Source organism: Lytechinus pictus, chromosome 10, assembly GCF_037042905.1.
Source record: "Lytechinus pictus isolate F3 Inbred chromosome 10, Lp3.0, whole genome shotgun sequence".
NCBI classification, from domain to species: domain Eukaryota; kingdom Metazoa; phylum Echinodermata; class Echinoidea; order Temnopleuroida; family Toxopneustidae; genus Lytechinus; species Lytechinus pictus.
In genome coordinates this window covers 27726921-27742435 of record NC_087254.1, presented here as the reverse complement: position 1 = coordinate 27742435, position 15515 = coordinate 27726921, and the positions used below count along the sequence as shown (strand labels likewise).

General features: G+C 35.9%; 1 protein-coding gene across 1 annotated transcript; it reads left to right on the top strand.

The window, feature by feature from the left end:
- Positions 1–567: 567 nt before the first annotated feature.
- LOC129270054 (uncharacterized) lies at positions 568–10187 on the top strand. The gene is made up of 10 exons (XM_054907470.2): positions 568–850; positions 2943–3248; positions 3674–3820; positions 4251–4439; positions 5135–5168; positions 5620–5764; positions 6243–6416; positions 6849–6992; positions 7862–7972; positions 9252–10187. The coding sequence occupies exons 2-10, from the start codon at positions 3044–3046 to the stop codon at positions 9426–9428; spliced, it is 1326 nt and encodes a 441-aa protein (XP_054763445.2). The 5' UTR covers positions 568–850; positions 2943–3043; the 3' UTR covers positions 9429–10187.
- Positions 10188–15515: the final 5328 nt, after the last annotated feature.

The following is a 15515-nucleotide window of genomic DNA, read 5'->3' as shown; positions in this document are numbered from 1 at the left end:
TTGTGATCCAAAGTGCTCTAGTACTAGTCAGTAACATCAGTTAACAGTATGTACTGTATTTACGAATTGGCTTTTTAAAAAGTTCTGCGGTCAATAACTTTCTCCTGATAATGATAGGTATTAAACAAGTGACCGTATAATAGATGAAACAAAAATGAAAAAAAAAAAAAAATTCTCCCCATCTGAGCAATAACTAATATGACTACGAACTCATAGAAACACGTAAATTTAATTATTTTATGGCATACTTTGAAAATCAATGATTAGGTGCTACTCCCTTCATGTTTCCCTCTTCACTATTACCATGGACCATAGGTCCATGCTATTAATCACAATCGGAAGAGAGAAAATAGACAAAACAAGTATACGAATAAGAGATATTGCACAAAAATATAGCACAATTTACAATGAATTACATCCATTTCCTCGAAAAAGGGTGTGATTAGAGAATAACCATGAATCATGAAATCATGAAGCATCCCGTGATTCACTTCTTTCTGATACACATATTTTTTTATGAATGCATACATTAAAAACAAAACACGTATAGGTCTAATGCAAAAGTCCACAGTTCAAGTATATATTTATAGTTGATACACGCAAACGCAGAACACGATGATAGGCCGATCGTTATTTTAAGGACTCATCCAAGCCCCTACCTTTATTGCACTATAATAGCTGATGATTGACTTCCCCCTAGCATTTCTTTGGTGACCCTATAATAGCCCTGTTGACAGTGCAGATAGTGAGTCTAGATATCAATCTTTGCTTCGATTTCATTCATCCGGATTTTCTGAAACTTCTTCAATTTGACTTAAGTTTGTTCGTGGTTGCAGATCGATATACAAAGGTAAGCTTTTGATTGTTTATTTAAATATCAAAGATGTATTTTCCCTGATTTATATCTATTTGCTTTGCATTGATTTTCCTTAACTGTTATGTTTCCACTTGAACTCAATATATGATTTTATTGTAGATTCCAGTAATTTCGATAGTTGTGTTGAATTTCTTAGATTGGAAATCAATCTGTAAGACTGCTTGTAAAGCAATTCAATATCAGATTGATGAAAAATATTGGCTTCTATATCTATTATATATAGTTTTTCATTGTAATTTTGGATTGTATTTCTACTTCTTTTTAGTTCGCTTATATATGATCTTGAGCACAAATGTGATGGGAATTTCATAAAGATGCAATGCCTTAGCAATATAAAGAGTGAATAGAGCCACGATTCTCGTTCAGCTGGGTCATATGGGTTAAGACATGCAATGACTTATTCCTTCACGCGATGATGATTCAGTCTGATATCGTTCGGTACATATCGCCAGGGGTTGATACATTTTGATTATCGTTCATCGGGTTCATATTGAATGTGTGTCAAGAGAACTAATAATCATCTTTAAATAATCTTTTAAAACGACAAGAAATATCTGATTTTACATTTAAAAATATATTATGTGCGAAAAGGAGCCTAGGTTGGCATTTGAGATGAACCTGATACCTTTCTTCAAGATGAAAGTAATACAGAATTACAACCCTGGTAACTGTAATTGTCGTTTGAAACCTAAGCATAACTTTTAAATGAATTAATTAGATATAATTTTTTGCTTTACCCTGATAATTTTGCTGCTTTAGGCCTACATGTAGGATTGTGAATGGGATATACTATATAGAAAACCATACAGTTTTGATTAGGAAAAAAATAAAGACTGTGCAGGAGATTTTAAATTGACCATGATTTTTAAACAAAATCAGAGGTCGATTATCTTGACATACTCCTTTTTACACCATGCAAAAATACACAACTGATTAGGTAGATTAAACATCATCAATCTATAGTTTGGTAAAATGAAAATTCTCTATTGAACAATCTTTATAATTTTCTCGATTTCATTTCGTAATTGCTTCCAACACAATTATGTAATGTATTTGACCTGTTTTTGTATTGCAATAAAAACAAACAATTAGTTTATGTTTAGGTAAATATGTAAAAGAAACAGTGTATCCATGTTTTTTTTTTCTATTAGGTAATGGTTATTTGGAGCTTATTTCGTTGCCTAGTGATTTGCACTTAGGTATATTTTCAAAGTTGACGCTGGTGACAGCGGATCATACCTTATTGTTCATCGTGTCATCATTAATTCAATTTAATCATGACGGGCATATTTTGGCTCAGGTTATTCATTGTCCTAATTGGGCTTCCGTATTAGCAGAGACAAGTAATTGATATTTCCAAAATAAATAGTTTAATCAATTTAAATGCATTATTTCAACTTCAAGCTGAAACAAAAATCTGTTCTGAAATTCATCGAAAGGTGTTTTATTTGATTTTAATTTTTGTAAATAAAAAAAGGGTTCGTTTTAGGACCACATTCCCTCATTAAACACCCTACATTCCCTGTTTAACTTATAGCTTGTAAATCAAATCATCATGAACATTGGTAATATGTATGTAGGTCATTCAACTTTCCCGTACCCTTATGACAAATGTATGATTGGTTTGATTTAGGACATGTTGAGATTTTTTTCTTTTTTTAGAACATGTTGATATCATTTTCAGATGAACGTCGAGGTGCCGTGGCTGAGTAGGCGCCTGACTATACATGGAAAATCCGTGAGCAAGGCATTTAATCGGCAACGTTTTTCTTTATCCTGCATTCAAATAAATGAAAATGCTTTAAGCATTCTTGGTAACTAGGTGTTTAAAAATTTTTTTTTTAAAATATGATGATGGGTGTAATTCTTTACCACGTTGATATCAGATTGACTCATAATAGTTTGTATCCGCTGCGGAAATTATCTTTCATAATTCTTATATCAAAATTCTATAATGGCTACTTGATGGTGTTCAAATTGAGAATATGATCGCAGTGATTTATTCGGTGTATATGCCTTCTCGTGAGATTGTTCTTCCAAAAAAAATCCCTCACTTTCTTTGCAGAACTATACTACAACAATTTAAGCAGAATATAAAACACATCAGTCGAAGTAGTTCACATTCTGCATTAGGCACCCCAACCTTTTAAGACATTTCTTTTCAACATGGGGCCAGAATCAGACTCGAGGATCGCATCGGCAGTTTCAGATTTCAAGCCGGAGACAACGGTGGAACCAGAGCCAGAACCTGAGATCACTTCCGAGCCGGAACCAGAGCCCGCCTCAGGACCTGGACTTACATATCAGGATGGCGTTACTCTTAATGAAATGCTGGTCCCTCCATTTGCATTGATGGCCTTGCTGATCTTTGGTAATTATGCATTCGTCATCTTTCAGCAGATCAGAGACGGGGCCACAGGCAGAGGGCAGGGGCGATCATTCTTCGAGTTATCAGTAAAAGAATATATTTTGATGCGAAATTGTTGTTTGGTTGTTTTGTTTTCTGTTATTAGCATGATCGTGAAGCATGACTCTTTTACAATACTTTGACAATACAAGTCTTATAAGTATAACTATTAAGTATTACTATTCAGTATTACTATTCAGTGCCCACAGAACCGGAAGAAGGGGGCTTGGGCTTCAGCCTCACTTAGTGTTTAGTGTTATTTTTTTTACTAAACGTGTACAAAAAACGTAAATATGACCACCTGATAGTGATATGTGCATGGTCAGCCCCCCCCCTAGTATCCAAATGGCTATATAAGCCGTTATTTTTTTTTCTTATTTCGATCAAAGGAATGCTTATGCTTACGATTTCAAGAAATTGGAGGAGGAAACATAAAAGAGCAAGGTATCGGAATAAAATCTCTGACACTGACAAATGCGATGTCATTCTCCTTAGTTCTATGACCGTACACCAGCGTGGAGACTACTCTGAAGACTGTGAGTATTATATATTCATCAAATGATATTTTGTGGAAATCACCCCGGGCTCGAGTTTTGATTATTTTTTAAAAGAAGAAAAACATTGAAGAAAATGATGATGGTTTGGAGAAAATACACCAAGGATAAATTAAATATTGTAAATCGCGCAAATCCGATTATTCTCTTTGTTGTCCATTTCTTGTTCTTGCTCATGTTCTCGCTCTTCAGCGCGAATTTATCTTTTTGTGGTCGTCTAGTTCTCTAATTTTTTTTTTCTTCCCCTTTCTACTCCCATCTTATCATCTTTATATTTTTAATGGTAGTAGAGTATATAGAAATCGCAAAACCTAATTCATTATCTCTAATGCTCTTAACGCCCCATTCTCTCCCCCTTCTCCCTCCCCCTCTCTCCCTCCCTCTCTCTCTCTCTCGCTTTTTTCATTTATAGTTCTAACATCAGAAGAAATCGAGTCAATGGAGGCACTAAGGCAACACCACAACAGACCCATGTCTTTGTTTTTCATGTCCCTGCCGGCAATCATCTCGCTAGCACTTGGTCCCTGTTTGTTACTGTTAAGAGCACCAGTAATAAATTCATTCTGGGCTAATGGTCTACCAAATATCAATGATGGCTTGGGTAAGTCACAAATTGGTGTATAGAGGTGTTTCAGAAATATTAACTCAAGTTAGACTTAGTTGCATGCAGTTCATTCTTAGTTCTGGTCTCTTGACAATTTCGTTCGAATATCATGACCACACTTTTTTTAATGAAGGGGTGGGGGCTCTTCTTACCACGAATTCTGGCCTGTTCGTCTATTTCCCCCTCACATGCAATTGCAGCGTGCTACCGAAGATGTTGTTGTTAGATGCAAAGTGCAAAGACAGAATGAGGAAAATATATATCAAATTGATGAAAATATATTCACCGGGTGCACAATCAAGGCAATATTCATTGTTGGAATTCATTAAGTCGAGTAGTTAAGAATACTATTTATAATGCACATAATCAGGGCCGGCCTTTTAAAAGAAAGAGTTGCGATAGATCTTAAATGAACTCACATGTAGATACATCTAAATTCTCGTATTTTCATTATACAATTTGAGATCAATTTTAGTTTGAATGAGTTTATTTTTATTTTATCGCAGCTTCTTGTCGTAAAATGGCTGACTGTTGTGATGATGATGTATAAGCGCTAAAAAAACGATGATATCACCCCATCTTACTTGTTATACATTTTTTTTAATGATCGCTTCAGATGATTTTACGTAAAATAATTTACAGAAAATGAAAGCTGGATTTACGAAAATGACTGATGAAACTTCTTTCTGCAGGCTCTTTTCTGGCACCGGCTGGTCTTGTATATGCGTAAGTTATGACATTTTTATTATCCTTTCATTATTTTATGATTTTTTTTAAATATAGTATTTTATAAATAGAAACGTATCCCTCTCTCTGAAGGCAATGATCACGCCAGTTATAGTTCTCTCATATTTTTTTTAAAATATGTATATATTCTTTTTAATTCTGACTGAAGTAAGAGAAACGTATCCAAAGCATATAACAGAAGAATATGAGTAGTATGCTGCCTTAGTCAGCTTCTTTTTTTGTTGTTGCTTTTTTGCATTTCATCGTACCCCCCCCCCCCCTAAATTATGAAGATAACAACTGGCGAATTATGAGAACTTGCCAAATACAGAATGGAAGGACTTTTATTCAGTCGTCAAATCACCCCAAAAAAATCAACCTGAATAAGATTCCGGTAGTGACAGAAAGCATGTTTACAAATAATTATTATTCTTCTGTCTTATTAATGAAGAATCACGTTTGGCTTTACCTTTCAATGTGTATTGGACAAGCAACGTTGTATTTCTGCAACGCTTTCGACCGAAGTAGGACTCCTTGAGCAGATTCTAGCAATGACGGCAAAGATGACATCACTGACAACAGAAGACAGGCTTAAGGTGAGTATATCATCATCTCTTTCAGTTTTTTTTCCTAATTTGCACTGAAATGATGAGAGAAACCATAAGGCCGTATTATTTTGAAACAGGAAATACCTTAACGAGACGTTTCTTCCTTCCAGGATTTAATTCCGTTTGATGTTGTTTCCCTCTTCTTCTTCTTCTTCTTCTTCTCCATCATCATCATCATTCTTGTTTACAGGGTTACCGTGTTTATAACATTTTTAGTCTTTTTTTTTTGTAACCCGTATAACCTATCCTATTACCAGACCGAAGCTGAGACTAGACCCTTAAAATCATGTTCATTTACATATATTCTAATGAAATATAGACCTGCTGTCAACCCCCTCCTTGTTCTAGGCCAATTGCGAAACGACGCCCTGTCATCAATAAACAAAAAATACTTGAACATTATTTTTATTCACATGTGCCTTACCATGCTTACAGTATAGTTTCCCTATTTTATTTTCTTTTTCAGATTTATAAATTAGTGAAGACGGAGATCATTTCAATCATGCAACAGATAAGTGGACGAAGAGGGACGAGTTCAAAGGATTTCTTACATGAATACTCAGCTGGTCGGATTTGGGATGTCATTGCTATCTTGCAGAAGGATACTGGGGATAATGACAATTGTGACGTCATCATCGTAGTAAGTGTGACGATCGTAATAATTATTGAATATCTCCCGATAATAAAATCACACGATCCGATTTCCAAGTACAAGGCGCAAATTATTAATTGCAATGATATGCGACAACAGTATTGATCAGCACATTGATCTACAAATTGATTATTGTCTATTCCGTTGCTTGAAAATTTTGAGAAGCAATACTTTTTTCCATCAGATTATTTCGTATGTTAATCAAATGCAATAAACATAAATGAGTAAATTATTTTCTTTCTAGCAACTTGCTTATCCACTCTCTGTTTTAGAAGAAAAAATGCAGGAATGGGTAGTATCTGAAATCGCCTCGCTCATATCGTTGCAACATTACATTACAGAGGACATATAATTTCTAAACACCAACATAGAATCATTGCATCATAGATTTACAAACTAAAACTTTTTTTTCATTCACAGGAGAAAATTATAAGTAATTTGCAGGAGTTGGCGACCTGTTCGACAAAGCGCTACATGACCTTACATTATAAGGTACATCCTTTACTGTGGATGTTCTTAGAAATTCTGGGCTTCTTCTCGTACTTCGGTGTCATGCTTATTGTGGTAAGATAATCAGGGGGGGGGGGTGTTTCATGAAAGGACTTGTCGGACGTTTTATCCGACAAGTCCCATTTTATCCGACAGTTACTATAGGAACAGGGCCTCTCTGCCAATCAAAATCATTGAAAGATGTCAGATCTGACAACTTGTCGGATGAAAATATTGATGAAACGCTCCCCAGGAGGGCGAAAGGGTTTATTGATATAGGGGGCAAGGCGACATCAAGGTGATCTCATTTTCTTTCCTCAGTTGTATATCAGGGGTGATATAATGAATTACGTCTCATATCTCTCTTTATGCGGATAATTTTCTTTTTTGTCTCTTCCTTTTCATTACTCTTTATAATATCTTTTTAAAACTACTAATACACTAACTGTACATACGAGTCATAAGGGGGACGGTCTTTCACTGTCCCTCGTTTGGCTGCCCAAACTATACTATAACATTTGCAACATGAAACGAATTTCAATAATAGGGGTCCTTCTATCATGAGACAATGGTGTAGCCATTCATAATACAAACGGAAATAAAGTATTTTATTTTTGTTTCTTATTGTTTTTGTTATCAATGAAAAAATGATACAATTAATTTGTTGTATGTCGCAAATGGAAATAATGATGTAAATTTCTAGGGACAATTACCGAGTTGAACTGTACTTTCATTTACCAGTGCATAATCAATTATCAATAATCGGTATTGATCCAAAAAAGATATATATGTAAATATTTAGAAAAATAGAAAGGAGGAATTACGTTTAAAATAAGATGATAATGTGGTGTAAATAGAGTAAAGACAAGGAATGAAAATATAAACAAGCATTATCAACTTCCATTCCATTCTTATTTTCAATACTTATCTTTTTTTTTACTTAGTCCGAGTCCAGTCGGATGGACCTCACGATGTGTCACATGACAGTATTCTCAATCAGTCTACTTTGTTACGTCATCGGGGATCTCGATCATCCTTTTAGTGGCTATTTCAGGGTAAGCTTTACTCACTGAGAAAAAAAAGAAGAAAAAGACATACTGTATAATTATCATCCCTTTCTTTCATGTTGAATAAAGTAACGCAATTAGCAATTGTGGAATTTTTTTAAATATATGTTTGCACTATATTTTGAGCTTTCATTTGGAATCAATGACCAATCCTCGATACCAAACTATATTAATGCACTGGAAATATCTCTAAAGACATATTAAAATAATAATGTTTCTTATTTCGAGATTGGGGTAACAGAATTAGCCTCATAATAAAAAAAGCTATTACCAAGAAGTGTAACATAATTCACACAAGAATAAACATGCTGAATATAAACCAAAAGGCAAGTAAGGGCGACCCAGCGTTGGTTTAACCATGGACCTATTTTAACCCTATCTAGGCCAAGGTATTTTGGGAGTTCATATGGCCGGGGGGCCTCCCAGCCCCCCCCCCCCCCTTGAGATCTCGGCCGTTGACCGCAAGATCGCGACGAAAATTGGCACGCAGGTTATCTGAGATATAACCTACAAAATTGTACAGTAATTTATTTCATGCGAATTGGTATTAAGTAGTTATGCTAATTTATGCGTAATTAGTATGCGAAATCGTACTTTTCCCTCTAACTCCATAAATAAAACTCCAAATGTTCTAATTTTTGGCATAGAAACTCTATGAGGTGTTCTTAGCAAGATTACATGAAAAAAATTGTGATATCAGATCAATTTCTTATGTATTATTATTTTTTTTTTGCAATTTCTTATGTATTTCTCTGTTTTTTGGACCCTTTGTTTCTTCAAGGAAATTCCTTGGGGACTCTTCTAAGATCATAAAAAGCATAAAATACATACGTTTACATACATACAAAACTAAAAATAATCATACATTTATGATTTTTGGTTGAAAACACAATTTACATTGACTTTGTACACAAAATCACGTTTTTGAGCAATTTTTGGTCTGACATGCACTTACATAACGTTGCGTAATTTCGGAACCGCGTACCCGGGTGACACAAAATTGGTCTCAAAAGTTGCGCAAGACTTGAAAGTAAAAAGTCAGCGAGCAGCGCAGTATGTGCGGCGAAAATATTGCGCGACGCGTTGAGGGGGGGGGGGCCTCGGAGGCCCCCCCGGCCTAGATAGGGTTAAAAGCGGTTAAAAAAAGGACACCCTAGCACCTTACTCGTTGTTACCCCAATTTCTCCCATTGCCCTCTCCCTATCTTTCTCCCTGTGGCCTCCATCCCACTCCCTTTTCTCTTTTCTCATCTCTCTCACCTATACAGATCAATTTAAGTCCTCTCTGGCATCTTGTTGGTAAGAGCGAATATTTCTACCGCGAAGAGCAGTGTAAAGATTCGAACTGTGCTCAGACACCCCGTTCCAGATCCCTCTCCACCGCGACGTCCATCAAGAGAGACACTTCTTCCTCGCCTAGCTTGAAGTCCAGACAGACATTATGAAAATAAATAATGCAACAATTTCAAGACTTTTGTTGACTTTACCAAATTAAAGCATCAAAATGCTGCATATTATAATATTTGATTATAATCTTTCATTTTAACTCATTAATGTACCATTCTATAAAACATTAATGTTCCATTCTATAAAACATTAATGTTTCATTCTGATAAAATATTAATGTTTCATTCTGATAGTAGTTCTTTTCAAATACATTACTATTTTGGTGTGCTATGTGTTTTGACATTTCATACTACTGAACTAGATTTACCATCCTTTCTCTATTCCTAATTTTGCTATCGTCATCATCTTAATTATTTTTCTATTAATTAGTATTTCAATCATCATCATCATCACCATTATCGCTGCAGTTGTTACTGTTGTTGTTATTGCTACCAATATGACAATAATTATCATCATCATTGGTGATGTTAGAACTGTTATAAGCATCATTATTATTATATTTTTTATGTTCACGATACACGATGCAGAGGTAGGAGTGGTATTGGCAATTATCAAATAGTCCTTATATAGCGGTAATCTTGCTGTAAATATTTGCTTTGATATTCATATTTAGTTCAGTAAATGAAATAATCTTTAAGTTTGAAAAGTAAAACTTAAATTGTTGTTGTTGTTATCATTATCAATATTTTCATTAAAATCATTATTGATTTTAGCATTGTGTCATTCATTCATTCGTTTATTTCCACATTAAAAGAAATCAATTCTTTATTGTTCGAAATAAACGAAATAAAAATCCGAAACAGACATACTTCGCAAATTCGTTTCGCCCAATTGATCGTAGGTCTGCCACTGTGCACTGCCAGATCGACGTTGCTCTATCCCTTGAATCAATCGTTGAGCGCCAAACAGGGTAGCAGCAACTCCCATCTTCTTGGTCTGACGCGGCCGGGGTTTGAACTCAAGCGGACGCTCTATCAACTGAGCCAACACACCAGTATGATCTTTTATTACTATTACATTGATAATAAGAATGTAGCGCTTATATCAGTGAAACTTCTTTCGTGGAAAATGCATGCATAGGTGGACCCGGGGGGGGGGGGGGCGAAGAGGATACTGCCCCCCCCCCCTTCCCCCATTGCCATCGCAAAAAAAAGGACAACAGGGGGGGGGGGGGCAAAGAAAAAGGTAAGGAACTGAGAAGTGAGGGGGTTTAGATCTGAATATCAACACTTTTCAGCTCGCTCTTCGAAGGAGAATAGGAACTTAGGAAGATAGTCATCCTTTTCATATGATGACAAAATGTATTAAGAATGCTCCTTTCCTATTGGTCTAAAAAAAGGAAATAGAAAATAAACTCATGCTTGCATAATTTACGAAAGGTTTCAGCTAGCATTATTGTTATTGAGATATTTACCGTTTTAAAAACAGGCCCCTTTCGAAAGCCAGGATGTTTAAAAAATTCAGCTTCTTCACGATCAAAAAATTGCATAGAATCATTGGTGTTCATGGTGGGAGAATGACCGACACACTCCGTGAGATATTTTCTTTCTTCTGTTTTTTTCTTGGAGGTGGGGGGCATGCAGTGGCGTAACTAGTCCAAAAAGAGGCCAGACAGGGCTTAAAAGACAACATTTATTTTTGAAAAATACGAGCGAGCGAAGTGAAATTTTTGAAAAATTGACTTGAAAATATTTTATTCTTTCAGGTATAGCGGGGTGGAAAATAGAGATTTGTTTGTTTGGCTAAAAAGTTCGTTTGCCTTCTGACTTGCACTGTTTACATTCCATAATGTGTAAATTTCAGTTGTCAGCTTTCTGGGTCAAACTGGCGCTTGGAATGAAGGAATGAAAGGTAAAAGAATGCAAACTGAATGGTTGCTAGGCGTTTGGGCTGTCCTGGATTTAGGATTGACTCGATGGATTTGGAAAAGTCGAATTGAATACTGAATAGAATTTATGGACGGTCCACTTGAACTTAAATATTTTTCTATTCTGCTTCTGATTTCCTGTTCTCCTGCTCGCTTGCATTCTTCAGCGACTAGAGAGAGAGAGAGAGAGAGAGAACAGGTGTGAGAGATACCTGAGCTGTAAGACACTAGAGTCGTAGAACGAGAGAATTTGAGTGAGAGAGTGCGGTAGAGAGCTGTAGTGGGAGTGGTTAAAGTGTGAGAGTCGCAAAGGGAAAAAGGTTGATCGAGAGAGCAGTTGGGGAGTGGTGAAGAGAGAGTTACGTAAGGTCACACGGGCCTAATTACAACTGGCAGGCAAAAAAATTCATTCGACCCAACCAATTCTCAATATTTAAATTTGATATTGCTGATTGACAAAAATGAATGAATATGATTGACAATCTAACACTGATTCTAGGGAGGGTACCTACTGAACTTCTTTTTTCCAAATTGGAAATATATATCACCACTATGGAACTAAATTTTTACTGACGGAAGAATTAGGGCCATTTTACTCTCTTAAGTGATGAATTTGATCCCGTCAGGTGGTCTTCATAAAATGCTGATTTATTTTTAAAATGAGCCGGTCGAGGTACCCTTTCCTGGTCAGATATGGAATGTCAGATATTTATCCTATCCACTGGTAGTAAACAATCAACCTTCGAATTTCCTCCTTATTTTTAATGAATTCTTTTTAGGTGCCACTTTAACACACGAGTCTATGGGGAATGAATTAGGCCTGTGATACCGTAAGAGGGAAGAATAATGGGAAGCCGAAGAACTTGAATTTGGAATCAGAGTACGCACATTAATTAGTTCCATTTTATGCACTGATATTGCAGGTGGATTAATTTGGCGCATTGCACCAAAACTGATTTGGGGATGGGTCTTCTCGTCATGTGGTTTTTGAGCCAAGAAATGTAAAAAGGGCGTGTGCTAGGTCGGGCGGGGTAGTTCTTTTGATTTACGATTTGTTTTGCTGCCGTAGGCCATGTAAGCTTAATTTTCTTAAATGTCGGTCGTCCAGCCCAGAGTTTCGACGTATTACTAATTGTACCAACATATAAATTGATCGACGCTGATTCATAATGAACTCAATGCACAACTTTACTTCATCTCTTCGTTCGAACTTGTCATTTTTTCGACTACGTCTTTTTCTTGTACGTGGACAGCGCGAGACGGTGGGCGGCCACCGGCCGTCTCGCAAAGCTGTCCCGCTACACAGGACTCTTCGGTTTTATTGTATTTCCCTCTTATACACGCTATTAGATTTAAATTCTTATTTCTTTTATAATTTTCTCTACTTATTTCACATCATACAACTGGATCAAACAAAACTGGCGTTAAAATAAACGGGGCATTCCCCATGCGATTGGTTGCAGAGAGGGGTAAATTTTAAACAAGACAATGTAATCTATAAAAACATAAACATGAAATTGCCATTTTATTTTATCCTAAAATTGTTCAATTTCTCCACCCATCTGTTTCTAATAATTTCTGTAAGGATTCGAAGTTTTAATACAATGACAATAATTATAAGAAAATTCCGCAAAAAAAATATAGTTATCATGTGTCTTACGACAATCAATACTTCCACCATCATTTCATCATGATCATCCTGTACTCCCTCCTTGTCATCATTATCATACATGTCAAGATTTATCATAGTTATTATAATGTTCGACCATAAATTATTTGGGGATATTATTCTGCATCCTCCCACGCAGTGGCAGATGCAGAATTTTCCAAAGGGGGGAGCGGATTTTCCCGCGTAAAATTTGACAAGCAAAAAAAAAAAGGGAAAAGGGAGAAAAGGTCCTCATACATTTGTGAATGAACGAACGACATATTTCCATCAAAATATTTGCTGTGACTCTCAAGAGGGGAGGGGCAGACTCGTGTATGAACGACATATTCACATTAGAAATATTGACTATGACTGTCGGGGGGGGGGGGCACGGGCTGGAAATGCCCCCTCCCCCTGGATCCGCCACTACTCCCACCCCTCCCCTGTGATCGACACCCATGCTTAAAATGCTCAGCACTTTTTTTCTAGACATCACACGTGAACCCCTCCCCCCCAAAAAAAAAAAAAAAAAATAAGGCTTATGATACACAATTATCTTTTTACAAGAATAAAGCTAAGAAATAGCTGTTCCTTCCAATAAAAATAATAAAAGTCAGCTTTTAGCTGCCGATCGGGGAAAAATGGATGAAAATATTTTCGCCCCCCCCCCCCCTCCCTATTGGCGAAAGCTGGATCCTCCCCTGTCCGTCGTCCAAAAATTGGTTTCGCAAATTGTGCACGAATCACCAGTCCTTTCAAATTCGAAAAACGAATGTACAATAGAAATAGGAAAACAATGGTCATTGTTTTTGTGGTTGATTTTTTTTTCAATTTTTTTGCTTGCTTGCTTGCTTGTCAGATTCCCATGATATAAAATTTCGTCCATTATTAATATTGATTCGGTAACAACTTCTTTTTTTTTAATCCTCAGAACGAGGTATTTATTCACAATTAAATATACAAAATCATACAAACAATAAAAAATAATAAAAGTTAAATTCACAAGGCAATTATTGTTTTTTGAATATCACATTTTTTTCTAATTTCCAAATTTGTTTTTTTTATATAAACTTTCACAAAAAAACAATCATAGCGTGAAATCAATCCATACATTTTTACCTTTGAATATGTTTTGTTATATATCTTAACTGAGCAACACACAAACATAAGGCAGGGGCGGATCCAGTTTTCGCCAATAGGGGGCGGGGCGAATTGTTTCACCCATTTTCTCCCCGAAGTTGATTTTTCTTTGTTTCTTTGAAGGGGTAGGCCTAAGTCACTTCGTAGCTTTATTCTATAAAACAAAGTGTTATAATATCATTTGCTCTATTTAGATAGAGCGAGAGCGAAGCGCGAGCTAAAATTTTTGGAAATTTCATGTATTTTGTCCTGAAAATGAATCATTCTGGGCAATGTTTGTGATCCTAAACAAAATGCGTTAAGCGCGCTGAGCGAAAATGTTTAATATACGTTCTGACCTGATAAAAAAGGGACCTGTCAAGGATTGTTTGCAGTTGGCCAAATGCATTATGAAGACGATATATATTTCAACAATTAAATAATGCGAGCGCGAAGCGCGAGCTGAATTTTTTTTTACATTCCGACCTACATAATGGACATTCTAAGTACTTTTTGTAATTATGAAAGGGATAGGTATATAACTAAACAATAGATGCGAGCGCGAAGCGCTAACGGAAAAAAAAAATCAGACCTAAGAGCCTGATACTTTATTCATGTTTGGTAAATCATGAAAAATTCTGATCTGAAACTGGATATTTTAAGCATAAATGAAGGAAAGCTGGTGTGTCCCCAAAAACACGCGTGCGCGTGGAGTAGATTTTGACCTAAAGATCTGGGCATTCTGAATACTTTTTTTATCATGAAAATCAATGATGCGAGCTCGAAGCGCGAGTTCAAAATATTGATATTTAGACCATAAAATGGACATTTTACAGAACATTAAACAAAATCACCATTTGTAAATCAAGCAAAATAATTTAAAAAAGTATATAAAGCTCGATGTCCGAGCTGATATATGTTTTGTAGATTGACCTCAAAACTTGATATAGCTTCATCATCCTTTTGAGCGAGATATGAAACTCATCGGACAGGCAATGCGAAAATTGCATATAGTGACATTAAAGATTAAAAAAAAATCAAAGTCTTTCCCTCGTCTTCCTCCTCTTATTTTTAAAATCATGTTTTCCTTCTCTCTTCCCCCCACCCCTTTTAAAATTTCTTTCCCTTCTTTTCTTTTTTTATGCTCCGCCAATTATTGGGAGGGGCCGGGGCCCTCGCCTCCCTGGATCCGTCTGTGATAAGGCGTGGCGGCACTGTTAGAAAATTTATCCTTAAAATAAAAGAAGTTCCTGCAGCACCTGTAATCTTACCAGATTGCGTAATCTTACAGGAAATTGGTATTTGATGTATGGAATCTTACAAATTTCCTTAAATGAAACACCCATTTCCACTTTTTAAACAGACCTGTTCTGTTAAATTGAAGAAAAAAAAAAAAATTCTGTAAAATCACGTTTTTTTAAACAGTGGGAGTTTTTTTTAATTACCGATAATTAGGCCAAACCTTTTTTCATCTATGGAAAAAACAATCTC